We start from the raw sequence: 26,230 nt of genomic DNA, 5'->3' as shown, positions 1-26,230 counted from the left end.
GCCAAGTCACTGCTCTCCTTGCTTTGGATTATTAATTTTGTAGACGGGAGATTGCAGTCCTTGAAAAGAAAATGGAGCAAGCACTCTTTCAAAATGAAAGCCCGAGCGACCCCCGGCTTCCTGAAGTATGACTTATTGTTCTACAAACAATGTGTCATGCTTTTAACAAATTGGAATGATTGGATCCATCCAATTTACCACTCCCCCTCTCACTTATGATCCCTGTGGGATCTCGGAGGAGCACAATATGAAACGCTATATTTTCAATCGAAGCCTTGGAGCCCCGAACAAAAGAGATTAAAACCTGGGTTCCAAACACAAAAGACAGGTTCAGATTTTACACAACCTAGTTTGAGGAGAGCAGCCGCCGCCGCAGCATTGATTTGGATACTGAAAGGATATGGAAAGAGGAGGAAATTATGTCGCAATTACAACAGTTGACTAATCTTTCATCATGAGCGTAAAATGCAAATTGCATAAACGTCTATCACCAGAATTGACAAGGAAGAAATCCCTGGAGTGTTCAGGCTGTGTGAGTTTCAACATGAAGTAAATTGGTCCTGAAAGCACGAGCTTACAGGAACAATCTCATCCAATTTAATTAGTTTCTTTTGTAAAGTTGAACTGCATTATAGTGTAGGTGAGTGAGCGTGACCTGTACGTAACAGCAAACATCAGCCGAGGACGACGCAGGAGACAAAGATTTAACAATAAAATCACAGCGGAGGAGCGGAATAATTGCAGGTTTCTGACTTCTGGACTCCAAATCTTCCTTCCTATCATTTTCCTTTCCTTTCATACGCAGCGTATTGAAAAGTCAAGGCTGCTTTTTTCCCCCCCATTTAACTTCATACGACAAGCGTCTACACATCCTACGGCCTCTGTTCCACTGCACACACACACACACACACACACACACACACACACACACACACACACGGCTCCTGAAATGTATAATCGGATACTCAATGCAGCTCCCAGCAGAAGGTCGTTAAAGTACAGTTTTCTGGCAGTTATCCACGGAACACGCTTTGCCTGTTTACCTTCTGTCTACACACACTCAGCAGGCAACCCTGACTCGTTGCTCTCTCGGGAGATGATTACACAATTTTTCACAAACTTTTTGGCACTGGTCACGTTCTTGAATCTCCATCCATCCTTTTTTTGTTGTCGCCGTCCCTTGAACCTCGTCGACCCCCGCCGCCAATAACACAGCGGAGGAGGTTTATGTAACAACAAACAGGAGACGCCTCGTCTTTCCGGGCAAAGCAGAAGAATGCATTTACTTGAGGAAACGAAGGGGAGACTTTCAATTTCTTAAAACCTATTTCTTGTCAACACTGGTGGTTAAATATTTCATGAGGCGGAGTGTGGAGTGGCTCGGGGGAGCAGCCTGTAAGGAGGTTTTCACGCCACTCTGACTGATGAGGGGATATTTCCCGAGCTGCTGTCCCATATGCTGTAACCCGATCACACGCGCCCCCTTTCTACACTGGGGCAGCTGTCAGAACGGCCTGACGCAGCCTCTCCCCACAAACCTGAGAGAAGCAGCTCATCAAGCCGGGGCGCGATAGAAAAGCGTAGATTTCCACGGCCCACCGACGAGACAGAACTATTTTTATATGTATTTGATCTGGCATTAGAACTCTAATAAAATTTCCCATTAGCAGTCTTTTGGCTCTCTCCACACATCGCTGTATGTAGCAGCGTGATGCCTGTCGAAAGAAAATGAATGTCCTCATTTCAAGTCCCTCTCAGATTTGAAGTGAATGTCACTGTCAGAGCCTTGATAAAGCTTTCTGAAGCTATTTGACACCCTTGAAATATGTTCAAGTGATCTTGTTTTAAGTTACACGTTCCCTCCATTTAAGTTTGAACTCGGCAGGGGAGAGCAGGGGGGGGGGGCGAGGAAGATTTGAAAGACTTTAAACAGGGGGGGGAGGAACAGATTTCTGAGCAGCAAGGGCTTAATGCCTGGGTATAAACAGATTAAGAGAGGCTTGAAAGCGGTCATAACTCCCGTCCCCTTTTCATAATTATAAAATGTTGGAAAGAAAAAGATGAAGAGGGGCGCACGAAATTAAGAAATCAAAAGGAGACAAAAGTGCATTTTTTACTGGGAGAACTTCAGTGCACAGATGGCAGAGCGCGATATCAGCGACCTCATCAGGGAGACGCAAGACAATCTGACATTATATTTAAAACAGGTAGAGGGAAGAAAAAAAAAAAAAAAAGGAAAGGTAAAAGTAATGACCACTGAGATGAGACTGCTCCAGAGAGGCTCCGGTCCTAAGTGAGGGGTTGGGGAGTGTTTGAAGTAGGAAGCTGTGCACCATGGATGAATTTTTAATGGATGCTTTTTACTGTCTGAGTTTCTCTGGCAGCGCTTGTGCGATTTGTCATCGTTGTGGGGCTGCAGTCAGTCTGCCAGTGTTTTCACTGTTGTGGAGCAGGGATGGTGAGAATCTATAGGCGCTTATGGGGAGGGTGGGTGTGTGTGTGTGTAGATGGGTGGGTGTGGGGGGGAGGACTGTTCATGAGGGAGAGATGGAGGATGGAGTCCCTTCGCTGCTGGAAATGGGCAGCTGGAGGCTTTGCTCCCACTGCTGAATACATCATTTCACACACACACACACACACACACACACACACACACACACACACACACAGCAAGCTTCTCTCCACCGGCATCCCGGCCCCCCTCAGGACCTGTTTGCCAGTTGCACTAGATAACATAGATGGGACAAGAAGCAAACGGGTGCGTGCATAAAGAGAGACGTTTGCTCGCGGCGCCTCTGACATCACTCATCTTCTGACCTTTTAAGGCCTCGGAATTCTTATTTCATGGGAGTAATAACAACAGAGTAAAACACTTACAATCATTGCATACTGTTGTCTATGATGATTCTTGAGGTGGCCTGCATGGCATTAAATGTCTGAATCCCCGGTATAAAGATGAACAAGTTGAGAGCGTAATGGTGGTGCAGAAAGTTTCCCTGCAAAAAGTCCCTTTCATCATCTCCAAAGGCGAGTGGAGTCAGCCAGCTACAGAAGGAGACGACCTCACTTTGTGCGCCCTTGCCTGGGGGATGTGTTCTGTCTGTTGTTGCAGTGCGGTACATATGTGCACATAGCGTACGCGCATGTGTACATATAGATGCGTACAGCAGCGAGCGTTGCAGTCTGGTTTTAGTTGGGGGTCATTGTTGTCGTCTGCCTCCAGCTTTAGGTCAATGCCAGCTTTGGTTTGTATTCTGTCCACCACTCCTCCAGCAGCCAGGAGCCGAGCCAATTAGATGCTCATTTTCATCCCTTATTAATATCTGCTTGTTAATCGTGCAATAATTTCAGTTTTGGAAGTCTGCAGCCTGACGCAGGGCTGTTTGGAGCTGCCTCACTGAATCCTGAACTCTTTTATCAGTAATTGTCAGCCTGGACCATTCATGAATAACACGTGTCTGAGCGAGCAAAATGAGAAACTGCACCTCAGTCTTTGTCAGTGTGAAGGTTAGACTGAACTTTGTTGCACTGTTGTTTTTATTTTCACATTATTTTCTCTGATGGAGTTAAAAGGTCTTCAAACTGGGTTATTCAGGACCAGGACCTGACCCAGGACTCAAGCCGGGGGGCGAGAGAGGCAAGGATGTGAGGCAAGAAAGAGAGTACGAATTTAGTACGAATTTAAGTGCAGGGAAAATGGAGAGAAAAGTGCCTATTACCATCTTCCTGTCACTTGCCAGTGCTGTGAATTCATCCGTCAGTAATCCTCAGACATTAATGTTGGTAATAAACTCTGATTAAGTGAATTTGGATCAAAACAAAGCAGCAAAATCCTGGATGTGGATTAACTAACGATACAAAGAGACTGTCGAAAGGAAAGGAAACAGTGCATTGGCTGCTCCAGGTCGGCGAGGTCGTACCTGAGAGATGTCCATCACCGCATCGCAGCTGAGGGGTCGGGCAGAGGTCAGGTCATTGAAGCCCAGGAGGGTGGAGATGATACCGTTCTGGTCAATTCTGCGGATCATGGTCCCATCCACGAAGAAGATTACGCCGTACTTATCGACTGAAATGCCTGCGGGCAAGAAGTCGCCAGAAGAGGAAAATATCCTTCAGTTATTTTGTTTATCTGGGAATGAATGTGGAGAGAGAACCGCTAACTGGCAATTAGGACTAATCACTGCAATGAAAATGAATGTGAGAATTGATCTTTATAATCGATGATAGAAAACAATAGAAACATCAAAATAAATGCTAACAGGTATTGATTCTCGGACAAATTGAAGCTTCATCAACACACTGGGGTTAATCTGCTACACTTTGAGACGAATAAAGCTGCAGAGAAAGACAACCTTTGCCATTGTTGTATCCAGCGTGACTCCATGGTCGGCTGAATATTTCAGCTGCTGGAAGCAAAACATGAAACTGGACTACCCCATGTCACATTTCAGTCCATTATGAATCACAATGTCGCCCCATGTGATCTAATGACTAATGCATTATCTCAAATGTGGAAAAGGCAAGAAAAGGAGAAAAGCCCCGGAAACGCTGGAAAGAAAGATAAAAACGAGAAGAAGAAAGACGCTTGAGAATAACTAAAAGGTAGAGGGGCGAGCTGCTGCAGGAGGTGAGAGAGGCAGAGAGTTCAATGTGTGAAAACAGAAGCGTATTGATCTCGCCTCTGGGACTACTGCCTTCACTCTGCAGCAATCTAGTCCACTGGAAACACTGATTTGGACTTCAGACAATAGAAAAAAAAGGCCTGAACCTGTTCAACCCTGGGTGATAGAAGCCATGTTGGTAACAATCACATCCATGTAGTACCTCTGGGATTAGTGAGAGTGGCCTCCACCGCCTTTCCTCCGTCCCCGCAGCGAGCGTCATCGTACGGTATACACTGGTCGCCCGTGCCCGCCACCAGCTCCAGGTTCTTGGCCACGTCTTTGACAACGTTCAGGGACTTCACCTTGAAAACCTTCCTGCTGCTGGTGTCCGAAAGGTAGACGGAACCGCTGACCGGACTGGTGGACAGGTAGTACTTGTGAGCGGGGCTGTTGCTGGAAAGACGGGAAAAAAAGAGAGAAGAAGAGAGAGAAAGAGAGAGAGCAGAGAGAGAGAAGAAGGGAAAAGCTAGAGTCGTTGTGGGGGCTACAATGCTTTCAATAAGAAACATTGTGTTATACGATTAAAATGGATTCAAGAGCCATTTAGGGAATCAATTGGGAACAATTCCAGCTCAAACCAAGAACTTGAGATTAAACAAGGCGAAAGAGAATGAGATTAAACATAACAAACTGCTGCAGCTCAGAATTCACCCAGAGTACAGACAGTTTAGTTACAAATCCATGTCGTGCAACTATACTGTATGTGTGCAGGGACATTCAGTGTATAGAAACTATTATGTACTCTAACACAGTGTGCAGGTACAATTCTGAGGGGATTCTGCTTTATTTTGCAAGACTTTTTACTTTCTTGTTCTATCTGTTGGCAGATTGCATACTAGATACCAATTTTCCGTAAGTAAGCGTCTGAGTACTTCCCCTACTTCTGACTGTATTAGTATACTGGAGATCCTGGTCACTTGTTGTTTTGAAATCGGTGAGAAAGACTTATTTTGTCTCTATCCCTGACCCTAGAGTAGCTGTGTATTTTTTTAAACAGGGCTTTTGTTTGTGAGACTCCAGTATCTGTAAGTGTTGGGAAGCTGTCCGTCACCTGGTTGCAGCTGTGAGAAGTACAAACAAGTACGTTTCCTGTTTCCTTTGGGGCTTTTTTTTCGAGGCGCAAAAAGCAGGGCTGTAACGGGAATCCAAATACATTATGCATCCATCACACAGCGATTGGAGCAAAGAAAAACATCCCATTAAACCCCACACCAAGTCAGAAATGCAATCCGTCACATCCACAGGAGGTTTCCCAAACTGAGAGTGCAAGACCACAGGAAAAATGGAACCAATCACACTGTGGCGGGACACACGCCGTCCGTAGTCGCATACGCCTGGTCGGTATGAATGTCAGAGTAAACACGGAGAAAACAACAACACCAGAGCGCCACAAAATAAAACAACACAGCCTGTTATTATATCAAAATAGCAGAGCAGTCATTTGCATTCAGTCATCTTCCTATCAATTAAACATGATTTGTAGAAAGCTCATGAAACAACCAGCTACAAATCCTCCAAACGCCAGACAGACTATAACTTAACTCAACTAAACTCAATGGAGCTAAACACACCAGGGCGCCAATGACCGGTCTTGTTAAAGCTGCGGGCCTGACTGAGTCTTGGCCGCAGTCCCATCGATACATAAAGACATAAACTCCACCAGGTTTATTCCTTTTGCTCTCCCTCATCTTAAAAACACACTCCCTCCTGATTTTAGGGGCTCCTCATAAATGAAATTGTCCTCTAAACAGTATCTGTTTTTATTTGGCCCGGGGCTCTGGTTTACTGTGAGATTCCTCCCCACTCAGCAAACAGTTTAGCGGCGTGGCGTTTAGCTGGAGTCATCCTCGGCACACGACACAGCGCCGCTCTGCCAGAGTTGATCATCATTATGGAGCCGACTGTCAGCAGGGCGTCATTCAAAGTGGATTAGGACCGCATCAGAACTGTAACCTTGAACGCTCTTGTGCTCCTGAGTGTGTGTGTGTGTGTGTATGTGTGTGTGTGTGTGTGTGTGTGTGTGTGTGATGTGACAGAGCTTATATTCTTATAACACTAGAAGAAGAAGGACTGGTGACACCGTCAACCAGAATGCATCATTTTAAATATCAATCGACCTTCGATGAAGCGGCGATGACAGGAAACTGAAGGAAAACTTCAGGCGGACGCGTCACAATCAGCTTGCCGACTAACTTGACCGCAATGTTGGTGGACAGTCGACTTCCCGGCCAGACCCTTTCAAAAACCGACCTCTGCTTTGGAAGAAGGTCGGTTGCGCCACGCGGTTCCTCGACTCGACTTGGCCTCACTATCTGGCATATGCAATCAGCTGATACCTTATCATCCCCCAGTCGCATGTAGAACAGTGCTGGTCCCCCATAGAGGCTTTTTTTCCCTCCTGACCTTGAGCTATGGCCATACGCGCCATCTATATTCACTGACAACATCTAGTTTGTAGAAGATAATTGGATTTTGCTGCATGCTGGTGCGGCAATGGAGGGAGCGTGGTTTGAGTGGATGGGGACATCCTTAGTGGGGGGTCAATGAACACTGCAGTGAGATCACCCACCTCCCTAGCCCTATCGCTATAGCCCACACACACACACCACACACACACAGGAGGCAGCCACCCATTTTATACAGACACACGCTGTGTTTTCTCGGATAAATCTCCTTTTTAATATGCAAATGAGCGTGGAGTGCTGAGACGAAGAAAGAAATGGAGCTCTAGCGTTTCTGTAGTCTTGCTCTAGGGGGCAGAGTGTGTGCACGTGTGAGGGATTGTGTATTCACGTTGTGTGCAAAGACATTGGAGAGGCGCAGAGATAAAGATTAGGGCCGTGATAGATGCAGGGAAAAGGCAATACGGAGCTTCTGGGATTGTGCTGTGTGTGTGTGTGTGTGTGTGTGTGGTCAGTCTTGAAATAGGGGCCAGTGACCAGCATCACTTGGCTTTTTATCCTCAGTTTGACTACATCCTCCCCAGCTGAAGTCATGACCCTCTGATAGAAAATCAATCAATAGCCTTTTGCCTCAGAGCCGGTATCTGGAGACGGCACACAGAGATTTCCCTCTCCAGCACCTGGGATGGGAAATGGAGTCTTTGTGTGTTTCTCTCACAGGTGATAAACAGAATGTTCTCCATCAAACCATGAAGCGCTGAGATTCCCTGACTGGTGGAAATTCAGCAAAAGGCTTAAATGAGAGGAAATGCAATAAAAAAAAGGATGAGGAATGTAATGTTGTGCATTAACACCACACCAGGTACCAGGGTTACAATTATGGGATGGAACAGGTTACTGCCTGGACCGTGATCCCTATTTGTTACTTCACTGTGAGTCTCTACATGTACTCCTCATCCACATCCATCACACATACTGGAAGATGACATTGAGGTATTTATGCCTGATTTATTCAGTTTTTAAATGTCCAGATTTTGTTTAAGAAATTCACCAAAACGTTCAAGAAAATGATTGGATCATGTTCTGGATCAGCACCGAAGCGTTGTGTGTTCTCCTTTGACTCATGCCCGGCCTGTCTACCAGGTTTCATAAGATTCCATTCATGACATTTCCAGTAATCCTGCCAACAAACAAACCAACACCAATTCAAACACATTCGCCATGGTGATGTAATAAACAAGACGACACCAAGCTGGCCTTTCTGTACAGAAGCATGACCGCCATCGGCTTCCAATAATTTGCGACGCCACAAATTATGTTCCTATGTGCACATCACCAACAAGGAAGATTTAACCCTTTAACCCAGAAAACAATCTTCTGGTTACTGTGACGATCAAATGATACAGGATCTTTCAATACTCGGACAGTACTGAAACATTTTGTACTAAGAAAGTATGGAATTCCGACACCTGGCCCTAGTGGAACAATAAGATCAAGTGTCATGGTGAACAGGAAACTACAAGCGTAAGTTTTATGTTGGAAAATGGAATTTGACTAAAGTGATGAAGGCTTTGGGAAAGCACAACTTCTACTAAGTCAAACAATCAGCTGCTCACGCCCCTGTGGCATTTACAGGAATACTTCATGCATAAAGATCATTCTAAGACACACTGCCAGTGCAACCTAACTAGAGCTTAAGTAAGCTCTGGGGACACACTTATTAAAACGAGCTTTGAAAAGATGAAATATTAAGCACACGGCAAATATTTTCAGATTTGATCTTCTTACTGCCTACACATCCATATATGAAATGTCATTTGGACACTAAGCACATGGTCTGTACCTCCTGTCTGTGTTTACTTTAGCAGATACCATAAGGCTTACCTATGCCTGAAGTCCTTATTTCTGTCAGTTTGCAGCAAAAGGAGAGGAAGAGAAAGAGAGGAAATGTTAGTTAAGTAAGTAAAAAGATTTGAAGAAGAAGAAGTTGTTAGTGACTGGAATTCATTAAAAGAGAATCACAAAAGATCAAATCCACCGTCTACTCAAACTTATCTGCGCTAACATTACGGAGGAAATTAATCTTTCCTGGAATGTTCATTTGAGCTTCAGTTAAGACCCTATTATGTCCGCTTCAGCCCCTATCAGGGCCAAAGTCCAGCTGATGCAGGTGGATAAGGGAGGCAGGACCATCAATCCTGGGCCTTAAGGGCATTTCTGTCTCTCTCAATCGACCTCAGTGCTTTATGACCTGTGCACAGGCCCATCTGAGCTTATGGTCCTCAGTGAGCTGCAGAGTGCTACTAGACTCATACCTGAGCTCCAGGACGCTGGTGACGTTCCCTGTGGTGAAAATCCTCCTCACGTAGTTGAAGTCTCCCACGTACAGACTACCATCTGAGCCGCAGGCCAGGGCCACGGGGGCCAGCAGCTTGTTTCCGTCAGCCAGGCCATTACAGCTGGGGCAGGAGATGCTGCGCCTGCGCCCGTTCCCCATCACACTGCCGATTACGGGAGGCTGCTGCGAGATGAAGATGTTCTCCCCATTGCCCATGTGAAGAATACCTGATGAGGGCAAAGCAAAGAAACGAGTTACACCTGCAACCTGCTGGGATCAGGGAGAGTTCACACACTGCCAGGCTCTATACCGCCGAGCCTGAATGCAAGTGCGATCGCAAGCACATACTCAGGGACCCAAGAGCAGCGGGGCGGGGCCCAGCATTTTTGGTAATTTTGGTAATTTTGGTGAAGAGCTGAGCGAGTGTGGCAAAATGTAGCCTGACAAAAGGCTGGGAAGGGAATTAACATATTGCTGGTAGGAGGAATACATTATGAGAAAGTGGAGTTCTGGCAGGCATTAACAATGGGCAATCAAATCAGCTCCTCGTCCCTCCGTTTAACAGCGGCACATTCTTAATGGGCTGAGAGGAGAGTCCACGCCATTTTACCTAAGAGACAACATCATTAAAGCAGACCTCAAATGTGTTCCAGCATACGTTACCGGGGGACAATTATGTCTCTTTTAAGTTGAATAATGCCTCTGAAGACTCTAAAAATACTGCCTGCATGTCCTGTGCAGAGAGTATTTTCAGAATAAAATTACATCCTGCACACTTTCAGGCTACAACTCCAGCGCACTGTGGTACAACAACACCAGCCTGTTGTCTACACACTTTATTTGAAAGGTTACACCTGTACAATCTAATAAAAACATACGCCTGCAATACATGACACCGTTGTGTATGGATACAATATACTGGGTTATATCTGGCTGTGGTGGTGGAATGGAAGGTAAAAGGAGAGTTGATTCTAATGTTTTGTCTCCCTCGTTTCACTAAATGGGAGTGGACAGTAATTGCAGTAGTGTCGTTTATGTGCAAATGTAACAATATCGCTAACGAAACTCGTGCATTTCCATCAATTAAGTACACATACGCATACATAAGAAACAGATGGTAATAACAGCGACGCATTTTTTGCAATTACGGCTTAACTACACCGATTTCCCTCTTCTGAAATGTTAAATTGCCTCACAAGGGACATCATCTTCCCTTACAAAAAGAACTCGGGGCTCTGCATATTTATATTTTTGAGGGAGCTGTGTTCTTCTTCTTCTTTCTGGCAGAGAATACTTAGTCATTGCCTGGACCAGACAGCTTTTAGAGGGGCTGATAGGAGCCATTGTGATTTGCCATAATTAAAACCAGCTTCAACTTCACCTGCTGTTTCTTTATTCCTCCTGTTAATAACGTAATCATTCTGCTCCAATCTCCTCTCTTGTTTGTGCCAGGATTGAACTGGTGACTCTGGACACTAAAATTGCAAGAATTAATTGGTCACACCATGTGCACTTGGGCCTCCAGTTTGGGATGGAGCTCAGTGTTGTGAAATTAGAGGCCTGGGTTTTTCTTACCATTGCCAATCTGCTCCTGGAAAAAGATCAAATATGTAAATGTGAAGATGCTCCTGCAGCTAGTGAATGTAATCGTGTTTGAAATTCGGCATCTGCGTGTTCTTTTTTTTCTTCTTCTTCTGATGGTCGTCGGTGACCTGAGCAACATTTGGTCTATCAGAAAAGATCAGCCAAGTATCGCCTTCCTGGGTGGTGATTGAATCTTGGGCGCTGCTGCTGCTGGCGCTAGCAGACAGAGAGCAATTAAATAAAGTATGATTCTAAAAATGCGAGGCATTAACGGGACCCTAGGGTGCCTGGGGGAAGGGGGCGGGACTTGGAGGGGAAGAAGAGATGGCACGGCGAGGAGGAGGAGGAGGCTGTTCTGCACGACGTTCTAACTCACAGCGGGCTTAGCGTGACAGATTAAAGTGCCACCTTCCTGTGCTCTGTTCATGTAGGCATGCCTCATCTCCTCTGATGAGTCCTTCCACATACAAACACACGGCGAACTGCCACCTGTGACAGCAGCTGCCCAAAGTTGTTCTCCTTTCATCCGCACTCCAGCCTTTCAGGAGTAATTTACTGGCAATAAGAAAATTGACCTGCCTCACCTAAAATGGACAGTGGCAATAAAAAAGCTTAACCTATCTTTTTCCTGTATTGAAAAAGCGTCAAAAGGCAGGAAGGACAGTTTAATGTTAGCCTAAAAGCATCGTCTCAATCGTCTCATCCTCCCTGGGCGGACACAGTGTTACTTATCTGCACTCTTGGACACGTCAGGCAAGATGTAGTGGTAAAATAATAATGACAGTTATGGCTCAAAAACACACACAAAACAAGCACAGTGCCTCAATGTAGCAAGCGGCATCAAGCTGTGCTCTTTAAATTACTGACATAGAGAATAACCTAAAATTGTTTTTAATGAAATTAGACTTAAAGAAAGACTAATTATCCTGTTGCTACGATTTTAGGGCTCAATAACAAAGCAAATGGCTGATTCCTGCAGTGTGAATGTATCTTTTGATTCAATGGGTGGCTGTGAAGAGGAGTTAGTGCCTGACTCACCGCTCTGGATATTCAAAGCGTGGTGCTTGTCAATAGTCCATCCTCCCAGTTTGGAGGCAGTGGTTTCATAGCCCTGCAGCACAGCGGTCCTCTTCTCCCACAGGATGAGGTCCGGACACGACTCGTATTCAAAGCCCACAGATACTGCATGAATAAGCAAGGATGACATTTAGTGTTAGTGAACCGTGTGTGCGTGTTATTGTGGACAAGCCCAATGTGCAAAACAAAGTGTGTCCTTTGTTTCTTACCAAAAGCTTCAGACAAGCCATAGACCTTCTGGCTGTATACATCAGTCTTATCCCAGACAAAGTCATATGACAAGTTAGGGGCTGCTGGGAACCATTTCCTGAACAGCCTGCCCTCCACAGCCACCATCAGGTGCACCTTCATCAAGTTGAAAGGGATTGTGGAGTGGGTGAGGGTCACCCTCAAGATTGACTTGTAACCTGGGGTCCTGCTGCTGAGATAGCTCAGCTTCATCTCTGTCCCTGGGATGAGCACTTCCTCCTGCAGAGACTGTGGAGGAAAAAGGATCGGACATTAAACGTTCAGCTCGATGACAGAAATTTGTAAATGTTAAAGTGACAAAGGGTTGATAAGCACGGCTCCACGCCTCCTTCATTTCAAACACATTCAATCAATTTTCACCGCTTTATTTACTGGCCACTGCAACCTTTCTGATATTGTTCATAGCCTTGCTTGAAGTCAAATATATGGACTCAAGGGGACATTAGAAACATCAATGAAGGCACAATTAAGCTCCAGTCATACAGGGGATCCTGATGAAGGATTTCTTCATTATATACTTCAGTGAGTATTTTTCATAATTGATATAATAATGGCATGTCCTTCATTAGGACAATAGTCTTCCATGCGATCCATATGGCAGAGGCGCCGCTGGAGTGCCCTTGAGCTGAGAGCTTGCGCAGTGCAATAATATATCGAGCAATAAAATTTAGTTTAGTGGGAGCCATTGTGGCTTGTGGAAATTTTCACTAAGGTCAGAGCAGCAAACCATTGATAATAGAATGGGAGGTCAGAAGCCCAAACAGTCCATGGTATTAGAAATTCAGGATCATAGGTCGACAACACTGGTTGGACTGACCAACGCCTCCCTGATCTAATGCTGTGACCCTGCCTGCACAGCACAGCACAGCAGAGAACAGAACAGGATGTAGTTTAAATGTGAAAGCAGCTTCCACAGGGCTCCTCCATCCTATTCTTTAAATATTTCCTGGTATAAATGTCGAGAGCTGTAACTGTGGCTGCTTAATTGATGAGACTGCCCCTCCATAAAGCAGAGGTGTAAACTGGATGATGTCCCTGTGTGGCGCTCGCACAGCTCAAGGAACAGCAAAGAAAAGGCCTCCTATAATTAGACCAGACTGCATACCAAATTCACTGATATGCCATAAATCTTATGAAGCAAACTGGGAGACAAAGTAATTAGAGGAGGGCACTGAGATGCCCGCTAGACATACCTGAGCCACACATGAAGCCCCACTGTGCAAGTGTATAGTATGTGTACCGTGTTGGCATATATAAAGAAATACACACAAACCTGCAGTCACGGAGTCTAAACCTGTGTATGCTTTCCACTGCTGCTTGTATGTTCAACCGGGGAAATTAAAACCCAGGAGAAATTAAAAATGTCCAGGCTGTTTTCTGTGTGCAAGGTAATCATCATCAGTCTGCTGCAGTACAGTACAATGCACAGTGTAAATCGACCATGTTCCACAGACCAATTACACTGGAGAGATAAAATCACAGCACTGCCATGAGCCAGAGTTACTGTTCCGCTTGTGCTTGATGAATAGTCTTTAGAGTCTCTCCCGGACACGTGGCATGAATCATTTGGAGGAGAGACCCATGTAGATCACAACCTGCAGGGCGAAGAAGAGGGTGGGGGCGGGGTTAGGAAAGAGAGGGATAGGGCGGTTACCTGGATTTCGGGTACGACCGTCCCCCTCTCGGCGCACGAGCCGGCAAACGCGGTCAGCGGGGCCGGGGACACCACGGGGCTGGGCCGGGTGAAGCTGCTGAGGTCACAGCTGGGGATGTCGTTCTCCTCGTGCCGCATGATGATGGTGTCCATGACAAAGAAGCGTCCCCATGGCAACCAGAGAGTGTGCTCCTGGGTGATGAATGGCGCGCGCTCAAAGTGCAGAGCTATGGCTATGCCCCCATTGGTCAACAAGTCAAAACTGGAACACAGACATTCACAATGTCAACAAGGATGGATGGAGTTTCTCATAAAGGGAAGATGGATTATACTTTCCATATTTCTATCAGTGTTATATTTACGCCTATTAGCAACGCATGTAATCTGTGTTGTTCTGAGGATTAAACTATGCTACAAATTAATATTTTCTAATGAAGTGTTATTAAAACAGATCAAACCGTAATGAATTTACGTCGCAATTAATGAAAACTGCTTTTAATACGAATGCAGTTTCACCATTATCTTCCAGACACACACAGGCTGGGAGCACAATGGGATGATGAAGCAGTTAATTCAGTGAATCACAATGTTAGAGGCACATCTCTTCATTAATGTCATGAGCTGCACATTCATTTGGAAATCGCAGAGATGCCACGCTTCGGATTCAGGCGTATAATCCCACTGTTTCACCGCCGTGCGTGTGCAGTGTGGTGCGGTGCGCCCACATAGAAATGTAACTCATGAGAGGCAGAGGCAAAGATTTGTGCTGCGGGATGGAGGCAGCCGCCACTTCTGGATCGATCCCTCAGACGAAGCCTGTCCACTCTAACATCAGTCTAAAAGCCCTGCAATGCAATCCCATCTACTGCTGCATTAAGGGCCTCTGCCTCGGCTCTGACCTGAGTGGCTCTCAGTAAACAGGCTGCACTCTGGAAATTTCATCATCTCCAAAGCTGCATAGTGACAGCAACATGCCTGCACCTGCACTGGATTTCTGCAGCACTTGTCACTTCTCTCTAAGAGCCAATTAGCACCTGGTCACCTGCAGGCCCCTGGGACCCAGCCTCCTCCTCGCATGGGATGCCTCGCTCCCAAATTACAGGTGAAGAACTGAGTTCAAATACTGGGTTTGTGGCCTTTCAACTAGCTAACCTCCCTCTTGGTTTCAGCTGCTATATAAAGAAGCTGCTTACTGCCACTTCCCTTGAGGGTAAGCATCTGATTGGCTGTGGCAATAAACAAAGGTTTGCTGCACCCTTGCGTTTGCCCTTGGCTGGGTGTGAGTAGAGGGAGTTTGGCCAGCAGTGCAGAGTTTGAGGCCGCAAACTTGATGAGGCTTTGATAGCATCACCCTGGCGCTGCCATGACTTGTCAGGAGCCAGGCGCCTCTGCGGTCAGACTGGATGACACCCAGTCAGGCCTGCACACACAACACTCAAAACACTTCTGGACAGATACACATGGGCAGCGTGGCCAATCGATGAAAGGATTCACTGGCTGTTATCAATCATGACAACAGCCTTAAGCCATGTGACAAAACTTATTAAGCTACCTACGGCAGCTCGGCCCGCTGGCACCCCGGGGGAATGCATCAGGCATCAAGAGGTAAACCTGCACATGAACTTCAAGTTGCTGATACGAATAATGAGTTTGAGATTTACTCTGAATAAAATAGCATCAATATTCCCTGATATTCATTTTAATCATCAAGGAAATGAAGATCAAAATAGTCTAGAAGTTAACATAACTTTTAAACAGCTATTTGCAAAAGGGCTGCAGCAATTTAGAGAATCATAAACAGGAAATGCTTGCTTGCTGCTCACTTCTCCGACCTCAAGAAGTGACTCAGACGCAACTGCAAGTCCTTCAATGATCTGGATGACTGAGAGCCGTATTCAAACTGGTTCACAGTCGATATAAAGCAAAGTGTGTTTCTGCAGCAGTAGGTATAATTGGCCCCTGTCCTAACCAGGCCATGATGAAGAAAAGTCACATTGCCGGCTGAATAGAAACGCTGGCGACACAAAAACAGCAACATGGACAATGGCAGCCGAATACGCAGGAAGGAAAGGGAAGCATTACGCATGAGACACCAACATTCTTCTGCATTATCTCAGGTCATGAGAACAGAACATTTTATATAAACTGCCCAGTTTATCCTGGATTCCCTCCCAAATCTAAGGCTCTTGTAGAGGCGGCCGCATCCTCTAAAAATAAGCTGAAATCCATGTCAGCATTTTCCTCATTACTGGAGAATAGGCCTAAAAAGGAAAGTGTGTCTCAATGCTCAGCCAGTCAGAAAACTACAGCCACATAACTGTAAAGAAACTAATCTCTTTTGTTGAGGCCAGGAAAGTTTCCCAGATAGTGGAAAAGGTAATTTAAAAAACGAAGCCCTTGGACAATAAAGAACACATCATAAAAATGAGTTGAGACAGCTTTCCCATTTCTAAGTGGCTGAACAGGTGCATTTCTGATTTCACGCTGCACTGAGCCTGTTTACGGTGATTGCAGGGGAGTTGCAGGAGACTGGGCTTGTTTACAGGGGGAACCTGAGAGATGGAGTAGTGTTTACACATATCCTGGAAGAGAAAAGGGGATAGAGGGAGCTTTGCTCTGGAAAAATGGGTGATGCATAAGAAAACGGAGCAGGAATAAATTGGAAAAGGATAGAGATTGGGGAGGGAGGAAAAGGACAGACGAGACTTGAGCTTAGGAAAAGCACAGACGGAGAAGATTAAGGGAGGGAGAGTGTGGAGCAGATGAAATGTGCGGGAAAGGTGAAGATGATGAGCTGAGGATGAGAAATATGGGGTGAATGAGTGAGAGGGTGGAGATTGATGTGAAGATGGAAGGAATAATCAAGAGCAGCTCCAAAGATGTGGGCTTTTAGAGCGGCGGTGACTGGGAAGTGTCAGGAGGGAGTCAGACTTGTTTCACCACAGCCCTTCGAGAGGATTAGGAGCGATACGGAGAGGACAGACTCAGAACGGAGGCCGGGTCTGAATCCCGTATTCTTAAAAGCACAGACGACACAAAGATAGCTTCCACCAAAACTTCTTTGTCTTTCATGCCAAGAATCAAGTGGAAACCAAACTGAGATATTTGTTTGGATTTCTCCGAGATATTCCCGCAGTGCCAGAGCGGCTGGCACGGAATCACTCAGGGAAAGCCGACCAGGCAACTCAGACTTTTTCCACACTTCACTTCACTCCACTTCACTTCACCACAACAATTCTTCTCTCTCCAAACAGGTTAACGGAGGTACGGCGATGTGACGGGCGAAGGCGACCAAGAGGGATGTTTTGTTGAGGTTTCCTGTTTTCTAAAACGGAGCTTTGTAAAATGTGTGGGTGTGTGCGTTTAGTTTACAGATTGAAAACACACCGCAATGTTTCTATTCCCCCCACGAATAACACATGTCCCATCTATAATCACTTCAAACCATTCTTAGATCAAATTCAAATTAATTGCACATCTACGGCCTGAAAAAGAACGTCTCACTTAATGGGAACCAGTGGAACGTTTCCTTCTTCTACTCTTCTATTGTGGAATAAATAACGTCCATCTGTACTGTGTTTCATATCCCCAGTGCTCTGCTTTGATTTGGCATATTTTATTCTTTCCCCTCCCTGCTGCTACTGAAGCATAACTTATGAGTCTACCAGAATGGCTTTGTTTGATTTCTCCGGGAATTGAGCCGAGAACTCCGAAATTGGACCAAATGAAAGCACAAAGCGGATCAATGGTGGCACAGTTTGTAATGGCAACTGTTTTTTCTTTTTGCTATCATTAGAATTCAGCACAACAAATCACTGTCAAACCTCTTTCATACAGAGATAGATGGCCGTCGGTGGACTTTGGCACTGCGCCGCACGTCTTCGTGAATATAGAGGAGGTCCTTACCTTCCGTCCTGCCGAGTGATTGTGTAACCGTAGGATGGATTATTGATGAAACTGATGTTGACTCCAACCAGCGGCGTTCCGTCCGACGTCACTACTTGTCCACGGATAACACAGGCGTGGCTGTACGGGAGAGAAGAACTGAGAAGTCAACATTTGCTCTGCACAACCATGACAGGAATAGAACGCACAGCACATGATCGTTCCAACACCGACGCTGCCAGAAAACACAATAGATCTATTATAAAACCAAAATACTGTATATAATATAAGCAAACAACCAGCAGACAAACAGAACACAGCACCTACTAGAGTGTCTCTAAGGGCTTTCTATTCAAAATGGAAGGATAATGAGATAAGGAAGATTTACTTTGCTTTTGCTCTAATTAAAAAACAGGATTTATCTTTTTCATTACAGAATGAGAGTGAGGGGAATAATGGGCCCGCACGCTGCGAGACCTGCTTGGCTGGTTATCAAGACCTCAACAGATTTCAAGACTGACATCAGGTCTCCGGAAGCTGCATAAATTAGATCTGATAATCAGTCCCCGCCAATCAATAGTGGGAAGTCATCCAAATTCACCTTCTAATCTCACTGAAGCGATGAGTTGCGACCTCGCCGTATCAGGCCTGCCTTGTCGAGTTCTGCCCTCGTCATTAGCAGGGCCCAACTCATGTTCCACCGCCGTTTTTGCAGCAGTTTGCAGAAAAATAAAAAAAGCAGTCCCCAAACAAATAGTTTGCTGCCAGTTCTTCATTAGACCGTGGCTATTTTTAATACATCTGGGTCTTAAACACTGCCACGTACTGGAAACAATTAACACTAGCGTGTTAGTAGCTGCCCTCAACATGTCCTTACCAGAGGCAAGATCATTCACCCCACGCTATCCTGGTCCCCAGGAACCCAGTTTTATGTTAATTAGGCCAGGTCTCCTTCAGAAGACCTTGGCTGTCCACCACTGCACTGTAAACATGCAAGCAAGGAGATAGTCCTCTGAAGCCATGTGCTCCTGGATCCATCTGGATGGATTTACATGGAATCACTGGTAAAGTCAACCCAACGCTGGCCTGGCTGTCTGAGATTAATCATTGGTGCTGACAGTTGGTTTCAGAGTCCCGTTTGAACAGGCAATCAAGCACATTCTCTTCAGATCGAGCCGTGAAAGTGGAACTATCTCCTTCCTGCCTCTTTGAACCATACGGAGAGACGATTCGTTGCTGTCAAGACAAATGCTTTAAATATTGACATCAAATACTGCGCAGAGTAACGGCCAAGAGAGAACGAAGCGTGAAGCATGGCCGCCACAAAGCTTCGCAAAGTCAAACAGGACCGGAGCACGTGCCCAACCTCTGGCTCATCATACAGGACTCCATAAAGCACAGGAGTGAGGGCAAAGTTAGGACACAATGTTCTGAAAAATGAACAGGTGACTCAGCAGGAAAACATCTTGGATTCAGGTTGCATTAAATCAACAGCTCTTTGTAGAAGTTTTAGTAGAATCTGATAGCAGACAAAAAGCAGGCGGGTTTAAGTCTAAGTAATGATCCAGAAGCAACGCTCGTAAACAGAAGCATCACCACACGGCAGAAGCAACATTACCAATGCAAATGGCTTCATTACAGGGTAAAAGCTGCGGCGGATATAAAGCATGTCACTGCAGCCTCCATTTCCTTATTTGTATGTTACTCAGCATGCTGAAGACCATAAAACGAGGAGTCATCTGGGTAATTTCCTGACTCTTCAAATACATAATTTGGCTAAAAGAGACGGCACACTGAGGGAAAAACAAACAATTTGACCAGAGAGACGAGTTTGACACTAATGGCCTAACGCTAATAAAATAAATAAAATAATAAAAGCACAAGCCTGTAAATGAAGCAAATGGCTTCTGCCTTTGCTTTATAAGCCTGCTATCAATCTTTACCCAAATTGTTCCATGAACAAAGCCCCTGTTTACTATTCTACTCAACAACCGGTGCTGGGCCACGGCAGCCTGTTGTATCAAATGTCATTGTGGAGAAGCAGACATTTTATGCAGTGGCGAATGTTTTATTCTGTGGCACCTTTGCAGCTTTTTTTCTGTGGTGGGAAACATCAGAAATAGCAGTCCAACATGTCTACCAGCATGAGGAAGTGGTTAGTGGATCAATGAGGGGATGATCGGGTGACCAGGACAGGCATATCAGGAAGATGCTGAGCCTGTGCCTGTGAGGCTCATCTGAAGCCCAGAGCCCCCTGTCATAACTGCTCATATCTGTCAGTCGGTGGGGAAAGAATACCAGGCATGAATAATAGATTGTCACTGATATTTTTAGGTGAGTCCGGGCCTCCAATCTTGCAGCTCATCTCTGGGTTCTCGATCTTTACTTATTCATGGCTGCATCTTCTCGAGGAGAGAGGCGGAGTATGACTCGACTCTACGCCTCTCGTCCGGTTGTCCGCTGAAGGACTGCAAAATGTTGAGGGCTTCTCCAGAAATGTCAATGAGGGAAAATGCCACGAAGAGTGACACCAGGGGGCTTTGCTCAAGTAGCAATTAATGCAGAGAAAATGTTAAGTTTCTCAGAGTTTCATGCCAATCAATGTTATTCGTCCTGCATATTCTAATTGATCAAGTGACTTCGAGTGGTGTTCGATCATAATAAGCCTAATATCTTCCTAGTGTGGACCGTGCAGGGATAAGAAGAACATTTCTCCTCTTTAACAACCAGCCAATGCTAAGATACTGTATGTTGTGTCTTGCAAATAATAGTAAAGGAAACGATCCACATTCTACATCGATTCCCACTGAAAGAACAAAGCAACAGCTCGGCTCGACTAAAAATAGGGACGTCTGAAACCACAACCTTCTGCCATCACGTTGAAGAAGAGGGGGAAGAAAACCTGAAATACAACTCCGAGACGTGACATTTGCTTGATTTGTCTGTTTCCTTTTATGTGAGTTATTCCAAAATTACCACGAGGGAAGGAATTGAAATACTCTCCGCCTTTTTTTGGACCGGTATCAGTTTGTATCGCTGGCGTATAATAAGCCTAGATGAGAAGGGATCTATAGGCAAGTGAGGATGCAAATAAGGTGACACAGACCCACACAAGCGATTAAAGATGAAAAGAGAAGGAGACAAAAGGAAAAGAGGAGGCAGGAGAATCTTATGGGACTTTGACAGCCATCCTGCCTGATATGAAAGCATCTCAGATTCCTTGGCTGAGGTGTCGTGAGCTCTGCCTCTGGGATTGGGCCTCAGATGGATTACAGTAAAAGTAATCACAATACATGAATATGAGATGCCTTCTGTGCCAGGGAATAGGCCTTTGCTTTTTGCCACATTCTATGTTTGTCCATCATCATCTGTCCATCATCCTGCCAGCTATGCATTGCAGCAGTACCGGCCCATTCCTGCCTCCGTTCACATTTGGGTCTGGGGTTGACATAAATCATTGACGTTGTTACCGCGGCGACAGATCTAAGCACTGCGATCGAGTCGAGCCTACATTAATAATGAAAGTCACCCACTGATTAGAACTTGTTAAGGGGACACGTTGTGCACATTTACACCTTCTTATTTGCATTTCGATGTCTTTAAATTCCTAAAACTGCAAGGAACACAGTCTACATCAACCTTTATTCTCCCTTTCTGCGGCATTGTGCTCACTGAGTGAAAACCAATTGCTCAAAGCACCAACCCAGGCAATTCCAATCAATACAAATACTGGTTTGGTCTAGTCCCTGTATCTAATTCTCAGTATGTTTCCTATGCAGGATTTGTGTCTGTACATGGATTAAAGCATTAACATACCTGCCTGGTTGCTTAATCGGTTTATGAGAGAAATGTTCCGGTTGAACCAATGGGGTTTGCTAACTGCAGGTAGAGCCTTTACCGCACTTGAATAAAACTGACTGTCAATTGCGTTACCTAGGCGTGCTTTATGATTTTGGTCGATCCCAATCTGATTGTGGTTCTTACATAATCTCTGGAAGTAAAGAGGTAATCAGATTACAGCCCTGTTTTAACAGGCACGTTGTGTGTGTGATTCACCAGTCACTCACTTGCCATCGAAGGGGTTTGTTCCGGGCGTGACGTGGGTGCTTTCCCTGCCCACCAGGAAGCGTACACGGTCATAGAAACTCTGCAGGTTGCTCTGCGTGGAGGACATCTGTGTCTCCTGGATGATATCCAGGGGGTCGGGGGAGCCCACACACAGAGAGGTGGTGTGACAGGTCGCCTGCAGACAGCAGTCTGGATCCATGCAGTCCACCAGGCCATCTGCCAAGGTCAAAGGCATCACACACACTCACACATTACACAGTTGTCTCCTGACTGTTAGTTCACTACATTGTAAATCACGTTCTATTGTTCTAGAATATTTGGACGTCTATTTTTGCTCCTGGTACCCTCTCTGTAATTTAGTTGAAATAATTCTAGACAGAGAGAGCTGCTGTGCAACGCACTTTACTTTGCTGAAGTGGGTCACTGGACTCCCTACCCTTTGATTTCAGGGCCTATCTGGCCAGATGGGCGATAAAAATAAACCAGGCTGTCAGGAGTCAGTCAAATCCCCAGCAGCACCCTGTCTTTGCCATTGTGAGTCTTGTGGTCTCTGCACAGTGATGGTGAGACAAACAGCCCCTGCATAAATAAGGGATGCTGGTGCATAACTCAGACCCAGAATGAGGTCTGAAAGGAAGACAAGTCTCCAGCCTGGCCTCCGGAGTGGTGCAGCCCCCTGGCTGGCTCTCTGTGTGTGTCTGGCTCTGCTCGGGGCTAGTTAGAGGGCCAAGCAGGGGCTTCCTCCTGGGGCCAGTACATCCTAGGGGCCTCGGGGCAGCTACTCAGGTCTTTAATATAGCCTGTTGTTTAGGTGACCGACTGGAAGCCATTCCTCATCCTCACCTGCTTAGCGCGTACGGCTCCAAAACAAACCCTGGCACGCACAGAGCAGCCATACTCCTATTCCTCAGCTTAGTGGGAAATCACAGTGGTGGTTGCTGATTTGAATTCTATAGGCAAAATGTCTGGCTAAGAGTCACTGTTGGAGCTCAGCCAGATTGAGAAGGCGTTGTTGTTTGTTGTGTGTGATTTTACCTCCATCGTTGTCCTTGACATCACTGCAGGCAGTTTCCATAGACGTATCACAGCCGGTGCCCCTCCAGCCCAGCTGGCACACACAGTACCAGCCATTGTTACCTAGAGTGCACCTACCATTTCCATTGCACAAACCGGGACAGCCCTCTGTGTAACAAAAAGGACAAAGAATAGGGTTGGCACGGAATATTGAAAAAACTGGCTTAATAAGCACCAGACAAGCTCGAAATTGTTTGTGAATCTAAAGAGCCGAGAAGAGAAACAAAAATAAGACAATGACAACAATGTGCGGCCATGGATGGTCATATTTTTTCATTAATATTTCTCTGGTACCAAAAGTCTAAAGGCATTTAAAGATTTTAAAAGGATGAGGTCTGCAATAATGGCCCTCAGCTGAAGTTGATTAATTTGATACACCTTTTGTAAAGCTTCTCATATCCCTTTGCAGTAAAATCAGATAAGAGGGATCTTCTAAATCAATATTCACTCATTACTACAGTAGATTGGCCTCCTCTATCTACGCTACTAAAGCTGGATAATAGGAGCAGTGGACTATACGCCAGCATTGCAGCTCATAATTGCATCAGATTTTTATGTATTTTCAAATGTGATGGCACTGTTATGATCGCAGCATCGCCGCTGCTGCTGTCTGCAAAACACAATGAGTTGCAGCAAAATGTATTAGTTATTGAAATGGGTCTATATCTTTATTTGCAGTTTTTTTGATCAATTGTCTCCAAACTGCTCAGAGCAATCGGTAAGATTAGACCGTCGGAAAGAAAGAAGATGAGCGCTGTGCTGTTAGAATGTCAGAATGCAGAAACTTAGGAGTGAGTAGATAAAGCTGAGCTCAATCGTATGAGGCAGAGCAGGGATTTGTGGTTAGTGACCCTCCGTCCTGTCTCTCTGATCAGGTCTTCATGAGGGCAGATCAGAGGACGATCACGCCCATTATACCAGATGTGTTTAAGGCCGAGGGTAACGTCTAAAGATCTCACAAAAAGGTCCAATGTTTGTGTCTTGGCCAGTTTCTTGCATAGAGACGAAACTGCGCTTGAGCCATTTCATCAAGCGAATAAACTGTGCCGACTGTCTCACTACTCTAACATCACAGCAGGGGGGCGAGGCGGAAAGAAAGGGAGAGTGAGATCGCAAGACAGGCAGAGACAAGCTTGGTGACTGCGAGGCGAGAAGAGAGCGACGAGAAGGGAGAGAAGAGCTCGGCGTCAAGAAAAGAAACAGTGGCCTCAAAGAAATGGATACCAACTGAGAATAGACATCAGCTGAAAAACCACTTTACACAGTGACGATGGTATCATGACATGATTCATGATACACCCCTTGATCGATGAATACTTTAGAATACATTCATGTTATCAATAGCGGTTTCAGAATACAAATTCTTACATCAGCATCAGTTTACTTGGTCATGTGCGGTGCGACTCAACACGTTGGAGTCTTTTGTAGAGGGCGCTCGCTGCACAGATCACCGAAGCTGCTGCTCACCGTTCAGTAGTGTTGAATTCAGTTAAAAGTTACAGAGAGGTTTTAGTTTTCAAAGTTGTCGCCTTCAGCAACAACCGTAAGTAATGTCAAAGGGGTCAGCGTTCCATTTCTTGGCACAGTCAGCCGTCTGCAGCTACAAAAAGCCTTGACACGGACGTTTTCAGGGCTCCACAAAACGACAAAAATGTGAAATTAACGTGGAAAATCAGCGGAAGAACCCTTTTAAGTAGCAGCAATTAAAGCTCTGATCAAACCAAGTGAAGATAGAGAGCTAGTATGTAATTGAGTATGGTTCCATGTGTTTGATACGGCCGCTCTACATGCTGACGCTTTAATCCCATTACATTAAAAACACTAATACACTGAATGACGCATTTTCTATTAAACGCATTTGTTCACACTTAACACCGAGACTCTTGAGTAAGTGTTTAACTGAAGAGGGCTCCTTACAGTCTATGTCAATATAAAAGTAGACAATAAAAGGAGCACCCAGCAGGCAGAGTATTGAATATTAGGGGGTAAGTTGTGGAGCATTAAAAATTGTAACAAATATAAATAATCCCAGCTCTATTTTCCCCTCAGTTCCCTGAAGAAAGGGACTCGCTTGTTGTGAGCTAATGCCATTAGAAAAAGTCTTGCCTCCCAGACACATTCAGACAAGCAGCCAGCCCCTTATTGAGCAAATGGACAAAATAACTCCGGTTAGGCCAACAGAGGAGACGGATGATTAGTAAAGCTCAGAATGTTTATTAGAAGGATAAATAAAGATCCGTTCTCTGTTGGCATCCGTTCAACTTAATTGGCAGCCCTTTCAGAGAGGGGGGGTGGAGGGGGGGGGGGGGCCTCCCGCCGAGCCCTGCCCAAGCCCGGCTGAAAGAGCTCCAAACGTGAGGCTGCTCCGAGGACTCCTGTGGCGGTGGCTCTCATGCCAGGTGGTCCATTACCAAGGACAGAGGGAGAGTGAGGACGCTGGAGGCACAGAGGCAGGGCTGCTGCAGAGCCTCCACCCCCCCGCCCGCTCGCTCGCCCTGCACCAACCAGAGCATGAACTCTTTTAATTAGAGAGGATGCGGCCTCAGCACCTATCAGGCCTCGCTCACAGCTGCACATTCATCCATAATGCATGGCACAAAAGTTATGGAGCCCCCTTTTTTCGCCCCAACCATCCATCCATCCTATCGGGAGAGGAGGGGCGCCGCTGCAAAACCAAATATTCCACACAGAGAAGAAGTGGCCTGGGTGCGAAAGTGCTAAGTGGAGATTACTGTGAGACAACATGGCAAAAAAGTTGATGGGAGGTTGGGGGATTGTGGGATGAACTGTCTGGGGGTGACAGGAAGTGCAGGGTGTTTGCACGTGTGAATGTCGGGGAGGAGCGTGGTGTGTGAAGACGATGGTGTCGATGCCGGTCGGAGTTACGATGAGGATGAGCGCAAAATAGAAGGAAGGAGGAATGCCGTACCTTTCACTACCTTATCCAGATAGTGAGCTTGGGAGATAAAAGACAGGACATATAAGGGAGGTTTGAACAGTGCCAACACTTCCATGACAAGACAGCAAGGCGTGGTGTTAGTTAGACATTATCCAAAAGAAAAAGTGCGGCAAAAAAGTCGTGAGGCAAGCGGCGTGCAGTTTACGAGCAACACGGCAAAACACAAACCAACACAGAAGGAGAGGCGTGGAGAGGGAGAAAGAGACACACCGGGGGGGGGGGGATTGAGACACAGAGAGAGAGAGAGACACACAGACAGAGAGAGAGCGAGAGAGA

At 45.8% G+C, this 26,230-nt stretch overlaps 1 protein-coding gene across 5 annotated transcripts in view; it reads right to left on the bottom strand.

Moving 5' to 3' along the window:
* Window positions 1–26,230, bottom strand: part of tenm4 (teneurin transmembrane protein 4) — a 111,086-nt gene that overhangs the window by 21,364 nt on the left and 63,492 nt on the right. For 2 of the 5 annotated variants that reach the window (XM_076146140.1, XM_076146137.1), the window contains 10 exons: window positions 22,957–23,103; window positions 21,921–22,137; window positions 17,875–17,994; window positions 13,969–14,230; window positions 12,275–12,542; window positions 12,027–12,170; window positions 9,382–9,631; window positions 8,951–8,971; window positions 4,825–5,057; window positions 3,921–4,075 (listed from right to left, as the gene is read on the bottom strand). In XM_076146140.1, coding sequence (XP_076002255.1) covers window positions 3,921–4,075; window positions 4,825–5,057; window positions 8,951–8,971; window positions 9,382–9,631; window positions 12,027–12,170; window positions 12,275–12,542; window positions 13,969–14,230; window positions 17,875–17,994; window positions 21,921–22,137; window positions 22,957–23,103 — 1,817 coding nt within the window. Of the gene's footprint in view, window positions 1–3,920; window positions 4,076–4,824; window positions 5,058–8,950; window positions 8,972–9,381; window positions 9,632–12,026; window positions 12,171–12,274; window positions 12,543–13,968; window positions 14,231–17,874; window positions 17,995–21,920; window positions 22,138–22,956; window positions 23,104–25,924; window positions 25,952–26,230 lie in introns of all 5 variants that reach the window. The other 3 variants (XM_076146141.1, XM_076146138.1, XM_076146139.1) reach the window with 2 other exon arrangements.

Source organism: Genypterus blacodes, unplaced genomic scaffold (genome assembly GCF_046128005.1).
Source record: "Genypterus blacodes isolate CSIRO-AG114 ecotype Tasmania unplaced genomic scaffold, CSIRO-AGI_Gbla_v1 ptg000032l_1, whole genome shotgun sequence".
NCBI classification, from domain to species: Eukaryota; Metazoa; Chordata; class Actinopteri; order Ophidiiformes; family Ophidiidae; genus Genypterus; species Genypterus blacodes.
Note: the sequence above shows the minus strand (reverse complement) of the source record. Positions and strands in the feature narration are given on the sequence as shown.